This window comes from Jatropha curcas, chromosome 3, assembly GCF_041381405.1.
Source record: "Jatropha curcas cultivar XTBG-Jc1 chromosome 3, XTBG_Jcur_1.0, whole genome shotgun sequence".
Taxonomy (NCBI): Eukaryota; Viridiplantae; Streptophyta; class Magnoliopsida; order Malpighiales; family Euphorbiaceae; genus Jatropha; species Jatropha curcas.
The window spans coordinates 8739087-8748123 of record NC_143153.1 but is presented as its reverse complement, the minus strand read 5'-3'; the positions used below and the strand labels follow the sequence as shown (position 1 = coordinate 8748123).

General features: G+C 34.1%; 1 protein-coding gene across 2 annotated transcripts; it reads right to left on the bottom strand.

Annotated features, from left to right (window-relative positions):
- Positions 1–516: 516 nt before the first annotated feature.
- On the bottom strand, positions 517–7113 carry LOC105645416 (formin-like protein 3). Of its 2 annotated transcripts, XM_020683773.3 has the most exons (7): positions 6564–7113; positions 4644–5328; positions 3977–4553; positions 3692–3888; positions 2608–2843; positions 1512–2387; positions 517–1253 (listed from the first exon to the last, which is right to left on the bottom strand). In XM_020683773.3, the coding sequence occupies exons 1-6, from the start codon at positions 6693–6695 to the stop codon at positions 1527–1529; spliced, it is 2688 nt and encodes an 895-aa protein (XP_020539432.1). In that variant the 5' UTR covers positions 6696–7113; the 3' UTR covers positions 517–1253; positions 1512–1526. The 2 variants fall into 2 exon arrangements, with proteins under 2 accessions (XP_020539432.1, XP_089574808.1); XM_089718682.1 differs by lacking the exon at positions 517–1253 and having other exon boundaries at positions 1369–2387.
- Between the last annotated feature and the right edge of the window lie 1924 nt (positions 7114–9037).

The following is a 9037-nucleotide window of genomic DNA, read 5'->3' as shown; positions in this document are numbered from 1 at the left end:
TAATACCTTAGCTTTCTTTATAGTGAACAAAATGGACCTGCTTCAGCCTTCAGGGTTACACATGATGAACCTGATAGCTGCAAAGTTCTTGATCAGTGAAGCTTCAAAAATGGAAGTTCTTCAGTTTGCTACTGCTTTACACTCCAAATAACAATAATATAGCAAGCTATATAATCAATCCAAGTCGAGTCGGTAAAATATACTACTCGATTTTGACTCCATTAAAATAACTTGAGGCTTAAAACACAATTGAAGTTCAATCTACTTTGATACTCAACTACAGAGTATATGTAATATTTGAACTCAGCGAGACTCGGGTTTAGCAACTCAAGTTTGAACTTGGCAATCAAAACCAAATCCAATTCAAATATTTTGATAATCAAGCTCAAGTAGCGCAAGTAACTTGACTGATTTATACGCTTAACATATATATATATATATATATATATATACGAAAATTTTTTGATAAAAATAAAGAAAAACATAAAAAGAAAGGTATAGTAAAGAATATTACCTCATTTCAAGATGCCAAGAGCAGTTTCAGAGGATCCAAGACAAAAAACAACTGAAAATGCAAAAACAATTGACTGAAAGGATGACTATATACACTGAAACCTGAAAGGATGAACAGAACGTTGAAAACCTGCTAATGCATGGTAATTATGGATTCAGAAGTATATACAGTATAATCTAGAATTCACTGGCTAATCCATTAATGGATTCAGAACATTGAAAACCTGCTATTCAACGGCATGACTAAATATACAGTATAATCTAGAATTCACTGGCTTCTTCATTAATATGTGAAAGATCCAAACAATGTATAAACCCATATTAAATTACTGAAGATCAAAACACATCAACTCCTCCAATTCATCAAGAGGTTTAACCTCGTAAGAGACATAATTATGCTCACACTATGAATTAAAATGCATATGGTTCAATATTTAAAAAAAAAAAAGAAGTCAAAAACTGGAGTGGTATGTTTATCAGATGACTATGAAACTGTACAACAGAAATCTTTATGGCTTCTAGTAGAAAAATGCCAATACAAAGTCATCACCTCTGAGTTAATCCTCTCTCTATAATAACGTAACCTTCAAATTTTAAGCATTTAGAGGATTTTTAAGAATGAAAAGCTCATTTGTTGCCATATACAAAGTTAATGTGCAAATTATCTGCACAAAAAGTACAATTTATCTGCACAATATGTACAAAAGTCATCAAGCCTCCAGCATATCTGAGCCAGCCACCTGAAAAAGAGGACATTAAAGATCACTGAAACAAAGGTAAATGTTAAAATTTATTGGATTTCTAAAAATTTGAGCAAATTTTTACTTCCTACATACAAGACATGCATGAAGAAACTTTAGCAACATTGATTTCCATAGCCATTATAAATAATTGATTTCCATAGGTATGTTGATCATCAAATGAAAATTCCTTGCATCTAGGCAAAAGTAAACCAAAAGAGTAAAGAAGAATGCTTCCAAGTCAAAATATTTCCATACCAATTTGAATAAAAGCTAAGGAGATGGGCTCTCATCATCTGAACTGGAATAATCACATCGCTTTCCTGCAATAGCAGGAAACAATTTCTCGCGACGAACATCAGATTGCTGGCGATTTTCAGGCGAATCTGACAATGCTGGAGTCTCCTTCTTAGTTGTTTTCATAGGCATTGCTGCTCGATCATCTTTGACATCCTTACATGCCTTATCTAACATCACTAAGAAATCACGTACAATTGTGAACAAACGCAAACCTTCATTCTTTGCAGCATTTCCATGAAAATAATCTGCTGTGTTTTGTACCAGAGCCATTATCCTCTTTTCTTCTTTTGAAACCCATGAGACTTCAGAGTCTGCATTATCCAGAAAAGTAGCCACAGTATGGTAGAATTTACTATCTTCATCCAAACTCTTCATCTCATTACCTAGAAATGCCTTAGATTTTGCCAGAGATTGCACAAGTTTGGACACTGTAGATGTTAGGACATCAGCATCTACAGCTGCTGCCTTCCTTACATCTTCTAGTTCAGTGCTTAAGCCAGAAACCACTTTAAGACCAAGGTTGCGATAGTGTTCTGATTCCTGATTAGAATCCTCCATCAAATCCTCCGACTTTACACCTGGACTACTCTGACTAGCTCTTGCTGTGCGGACAGCACGTATGCCTTCAGAACGGATAATCTCCTGAACAACAAAGTGCAAGAGTGTAGTCTTGCCATCGACTCCTTTAACATCAGATAGTTTCAAGAGTGTGTCAAGCTTAAAGGCCTGCGCACCACCGCGGTATGTACCGACATTCATACGGTTACCAGTTTTGAGAACTGCTTCTAATAGTTTTAGGAATAACCTGCTGTTTCTGAGTTTGTCACAAGCCACCTGTCACTCAAAATGGGAGATAATTATATAACCACAAAAGTTTAAACCAAGACCTAAATAAATTGAATTAGGATCTCAGACAAGAAAACTATATCTAAGAACACAACTCCCTAGCATGAACATTAGGGCATTATGCCAGGCCCTGACCCTTGAATTGGTGAAAGACTTGTCAGGATTAAAATTCAATGGCAATCTATATATACATATATCTAATCCTCACCTCAAGACTTGAAAAGGACTCCTTGAGTGTTGATAGTTCTTCTTGAAAACAAGTCATGAACACCAAACACTCCATTCGTTTAAAAGCAAATGGGATCTCAACCACGATTTTCAGGAAACGCTCTGCAGGACCCAGTTGATTAAGATCACCCGCAAATAATCTAAGTTTCAATTCCTCTTCTTGTGTTGGTGCCATCTTCAGTAAAGTTTGGACGAGCTCGACTGGAAGTTCAGTACCTAATTCATAGGCAAGGACATAAGGCCACCTCGAGGTTCAAAATCCTAGTGTAATGACAATAAACAAAAACAACAACTGATGCAAGCTATTAATTAGCTTTTATGCTCTGATACCATATAGAAAAACTATGGTAAGCGACAACTATATTTCCCTCTGATACATTGTTATACAAGACAAAATTATTAGGTTTAAGGGTTTGGCTTAAGATGATGTTATATTAATTACAAATTAGTTCATCCTAGATACGTGATAAACAAACCTTTTTTCATCATTAGTTGACAATAATCCTATCACTATATCCATGCAAATACATACTGGTCTGCCAACTTGACCAGGATGAAAGGGGCAATGAGATTATTAGTTGACCATCCAAAGATTTTTGTGTAATGAATTATCATATTCCTATCACTTCAACTCTTTATCTTCAACATATTTTTTGGCTTGATTGGACTACCTAGTAGAATAATATATGATGAGCAGCAGTTTTGTTGTTACCCATTAGCTAAGGAGATATCAATGGTGGGCATTTTTCAAAATGAAAACAACTCGGGCAAACTAATTTAAGAAGTAAGGAGAGAGAAAAGTCAAGGAAGAAACCGTTAGCAAGAAGATGGAACTCATTCCTGTTCTCTAAAGTCCATTAACCCGCACTCCTCTGTCAAGCCCCACAAAGAAAAAGAACAGGAAAGAAAAGAAACGAAGGGGAAAAGGAAGATTGGAAGATGACAATATCATAATATTAGATATATTTTAAAAAAATGAAAAAGTCTATTATTTATTTGATCACGTGACTTAATCAGTTATGAATTTATTTCATAGAGGAGACTAATGAGATATAGAAAGTCACCTTCTCTTAGAGCATCAAGGACTTCGACTGAAGTCACATTTAATGCTTTTAGAAGAATTGATAAATTTTGTGCTTTCCTGGCATCAATTATCTGTATATACTGGATTGAAGATTCAGATGAATCTTTTTTCCGATCACTTTTGCTTCTAACAGCAGCCTGATAACCAAACAATGACTCTATCATCTCCTCATTGAACCTGCAAATTTTAAGTGTTTAAAAGCTATATAATAAAGCGTGACTTTAAGGTAATTTGAAATTCCATCAGACTTAGATTGTAGGCTTACTGGAATGATCCAGAACTGATCTCATGCCAGACCATTGATTGATCAGGGCTAGCCATAACCTTATCCCAAAAGAATGGCTTCAACCTGGTCTTTGAAGGTCCAGATGAACCCGAAGGATTATCTTTATCAGAGGAATCACTAGGTCCACGACGTTGTCCGGGAGGTACAGGCTTTCCCTTTGGTGGAGGAGCAGGTGGAGCACGACCGCCTTTTGGAGGAGGCGGTGGTGGAGCTCGAGGACCAGCAGAGGGAGGAGGAGGTGCTGGTGGTCCATTAGGTGGAGGAGCTGGTGGAGCTGGTTTTTCAGGGGTTAGTTTTTCAGGAGTTGGTTTTTCAGGAGCTGGAATTTCAGGAGCTGCTGGTTTCATAGACAATGGTCTCCCAGGAGGAGGTTTTAGAGGAGGAAGTGCTCCTCCTGGATTGACTTCCACTGATGGCAACTCAAGCAGTGAGGAAGCAGGATTCACATTCTTCACAGGTGGATTGGTCTCAAAATTAGTAGTCGTTTTGCCATTAGAACATGGACTTTGCACTTTGCTTTGGGAATTTTCTAAAGCAGAAGAATTCTGTGAAGGACCTGAAAAGTTGTGTTAATTCAATTATCAACATAATTAGAAAATAATATTAATCATGGATCAATGAAAAAACACTTCAAAAAATTCCGTACTAGCTGATAAATCACTTAAGTGGAGGAGAGGCTTCTCATCTCTTTTTTCATCTGAAGGTGCAATTTTCTTGTTTTTGTGCCTCATACATAACCAGCATATGAAGAGTGCAGCAACCAAACAAAAGGTTGTTAATGAAGTTGCAATAACAGCTATTAAAAGATCCTTTTGAATGTTACGTTTCTTCCGACGTTTACGAAGTTTACGAGCATGTGGCCTTAGTGGAGATAAATTATTCACATCTTGTTGTTGATTTAACTTCATTTCAAAGAATGGATGAGCCAGCTGATTTTGCGATGGAGAACTGGTAGCTGCTGAATTGGATAGTGCTGATGCTGCTGCAGATTCTCGAACCACAAATTTAGAAGAGCTTGGTTCTGTCTTTCCATAAGACTCACCATCCAAATATCTTCTAGAAGCACTTGGCCAACCAAAAAGTAACTCAGAGCACTGGATGAACCAACTTGTGGGGCTATCCCCTTGGGCAGAAACACAAAAGATTAAATTCTTCTTCCTCAAGCAATCCAGAAGTTCTTGTTTCAGTTGGAATGGGAGAGTGATAGCTTCATGAACGTATGTTGATTTCAAGTTGGTAGTTGCTTCCTGAGGCAAATGTAAGTCAAAACCTTCAAAACAATCTTTCCTGTCCACCAATACTTTCTTGCAATGGATGCATGCCAGTTCTACCTGTAGTTACAATGTTTCATCAAATTCTGGAGGTAACGAATAAGTGTTGACATGGAAACCAATTTCCTAGATTCAATACAAGTGTCACAGAGTTTCAGTCATTGGTATTTGTCGACACAGTTATCATGGTTTTGTTGATTTTATTAGGCAAAAGCTTTATTCGGAAAAAACATTGAAGAACCAATTCATTATATTGTCTACATATCAAGCATTGACAGGATAACACATGAGAAAAGGCATTTTTAACTAAATGTAAAAATGAACCATGATTCATCTCCTTGGTAGCATCAAAGGCACGAAACCCTGCAAATGGGTCTTGACTCAATTCTAATATAGTTGTTTCAGGGTTGTGAGTTTGAGAGTTTGAATCCCAGTTGGGACCAAATTAACTAAAAACGAAAGAAGCATGATGCCATCTGTAAGTGAATTTTGAATGGCCTACTTCTAAATGCTGGTAGTGCTTGTCCTTTCTATTTTCAACTCAATATTGCATATCATTAGAAACCAGATGCTAAAGGACACTTTCATTATTGACAAGAATATACAATTGCCTGACACAATAGAACTTCATCTTCCAAGAAATTGATGCATAGTCCCATAGGACAAAAAGAATAGTACTTTAGCCATTAAGCACTTTAGATGCCGGAAATATCATCTCAAACACAGTCTTTCAAAGTCATTAAGGAATGACAGGATTAAATAGGCTTCATACAGTATAAGTATGCTCCTTTTCTATTAAAGATTTTCTTCTCCAGAGCTAAACAAAATTCTTGATGTTTATCAACAAAAAAAAAAAAAAAATGAAAGAAATAATCTTCTGTTTTAATTGGTAATGCCATTTAGCATGCTATTGGAGACAGATAATGAAAACCCACCATACCCAAAATTGCAAGGGTTTAAGGGAGAGTTAGACCATGACCTGACATGTATTCCTCCTCATCTTGTGTTAATAAAAATAAAAAATAAAAAAAAATTATTATTTTTTAATTGTCTCCTCTTTGTACACAAAGTTGTTTTCCCATAATGCAAAATCATCATACCAAATTGATAAGGCAAAAAAATAAAAAAATAAAAAAAATAAAAAAAATCAGAAAATGCAATTTATAATATATAAAGAAAACTGCAAAAAGTTTTAAAATTTATTACGTATTCACAGCCAATAACCATAAACAAGAAAAAACAATTTAAGAAAAGAAAAAAAAAAAAAAAAGACAGAGGTAGAAGAATATACGTACAATTTGTTTGTCTCCCTGAAGACAGCCATTGCCGTAAATCATTTCCTCTCTCCTCCTCATTTTACTCCCAATGTTCAAAGCACAAAGCAGAATCACCAACACAAAAGCATAGCAAGCTTTTCTCAATTCCATTGCCCCTTAAATCACCACTACCCCATTCGCTTATTACGCTTCTCATTATCTGATCAGAATGTAATAATGCTGTTCAAAATTGTCACCTATAACATAAAAACAAACACAATGTGTTCTTCTCTAAGGAAGAAAAGAAATTCAACACAAAGCCTAGAAGTTCTTTTATTTTTCCTTTTTAATCAGAAGAAAGAAATTCAGCTAAAAGTATGATCCAAGAGGCAATTATGAAGCTGAAAAATTGCCAAACATTCAAGCATATTTTTGTTGTAATAGAGATTTTTCTGCTGGGATTTTCGCTTGTCAGAATCTTTCATGTTTCTCGGAGCAAGAGAAGGGAGAGAATCAGAGAAAGACAGAGAGAAAGAGAATTGACGCGGACCTGAGAAGAGCAATATGAGACGCCCATATCATGGTTTCATGTTGCGTTAGTTTTTTTTAGAGCCATATTTTATCCAATGCTTTAGTAAATCCCACGGATGCTTTCCCTAAAAAGGAACACCTATGCTAATATGAAAAATATATTACATTTCCTAATAGGTGGATTAGGACAAATATATATATTAATAACAAAAATATAAAATGGCACCATTCCAATATATATATATATATATATATATATATATATATATATATAATGGCAAAATTATATATTTTGTATGTATTCTAAATCAATTAAATGGAAAATCCCACTTTATCCTATTGCACCCTCTAACTATTTCCGTGCATCACACAAGTGAATTTTATTTAGAGGGGCAAAAATAAAATACTTGATTTATCGTCTAACACATATTAAGTTAGAAAACAAGTCGTACTAAATAGACAACTTGTTTTTAACAAGGTATCTAACGATTTGTTATTATGATGCAACTGATGGATAGTAATCATTATTATAATCATGAAAAAATAAAAATAATAAAGAAATATATATTTTCATAAATACATCGCAATTTAAGACTGAAAATTCAAAAATTTTGAGAAGTGTCATCTATTAATTTACATTTCAAGGTGAAAATGATAGTGTATGCAAACAAATACGATTTACTTTGTATTTGTATTCATTTTCATTTTTATATTTACATTTATATCTTATTCATTTATTTAATTATGAGTATCTAAAATCCTTTTTGAATATGAAATTAATATTCTTATAGAATTCGTTATATCCCTCCCATAAGTAATTTACCTATAATTAAAGGTCAAATTGAATTCAACAAAATTTTTTTTTCAAATTCTAAATATTATTAATAGAGATTAGAAAAGTCAACCAATAAATGTATATTGTTATTTTTTTGACTTTAGTTATTCAGTGGTACTTTTAAAATAAAGATATGATTTAAATTTATTTTTAATATGATTTAACTAATGGTTTATAATTTGGTTTATTATGAACTTTGCAAGAATGCTATAAAAATTTATTATACCTTAAATTCTATCGATTTATAATACAAAACTTTAATAAAGAAATATATATTATCATAAATAAAAACTTGAATATGGAATTAATATATCTATGTAGGAAACTCCAACAAATATTTGAAAAATGAAAATGGGGCATGACCATTCGAACCTTGGTTGTTCAAGACCATAACAAAACCAAATTACCACTGAGCTACATTAAAATCAATAAAATCAAGAAAATGTTACTCATAAAAAAATTTTTCCCTCTCTCTGTTAGTGCATCACACGCGCTCTATTTTGGACAACTTTGACAGAGTGTGCAAATATAGCAACAAATGGGCGTGAAGCATTAATTAAGACTTGTTGTCCTTCAAAACGATGTTGTATCGAAGAGTTACTGTTACCTGCAGCCCAGATAAAAAACGTTGTCGTTTCACCAATTAATTTCCTCTTAAGACCCTTAATTGTATTCTTCTCCGTCTATCAGCAAGCACAAACCTCATCCTCACTAACCCTGAAAATAATAATTTCTCTTACAATACAATATTCCTCTCTTTTAGTTCGAAAACTCTATCATCACATCATCGTCTAATGGAGCAAACCGAAGCAAAAAGAAATGCATCATTCTCTGTCTTCGTGGGAGATCCTATGAAAGTTTTATATCCAACAGTCTAGAGTAACCAGGTCATGTGTTACATAAATGCTTCGACATTAAGGTAATTTTGCCTTTTTTGTGCTTCTGTCTGTCTTTATATAAGATTCTCATAAAATACCTTTTTTTGTGTCTTTTTCTAGGATAGACTTGTGATTTTGTGGCATAGCATGATGAGGTTTCGAACTGCAACAACTAGAAACTCATGGCTTCAGCATAGGAGTTTGTTGGGTAGAGAAAAATGCAATTGGAACGGCTGATTATGGGAAGTTAAAGTTGAGGAATGACATTG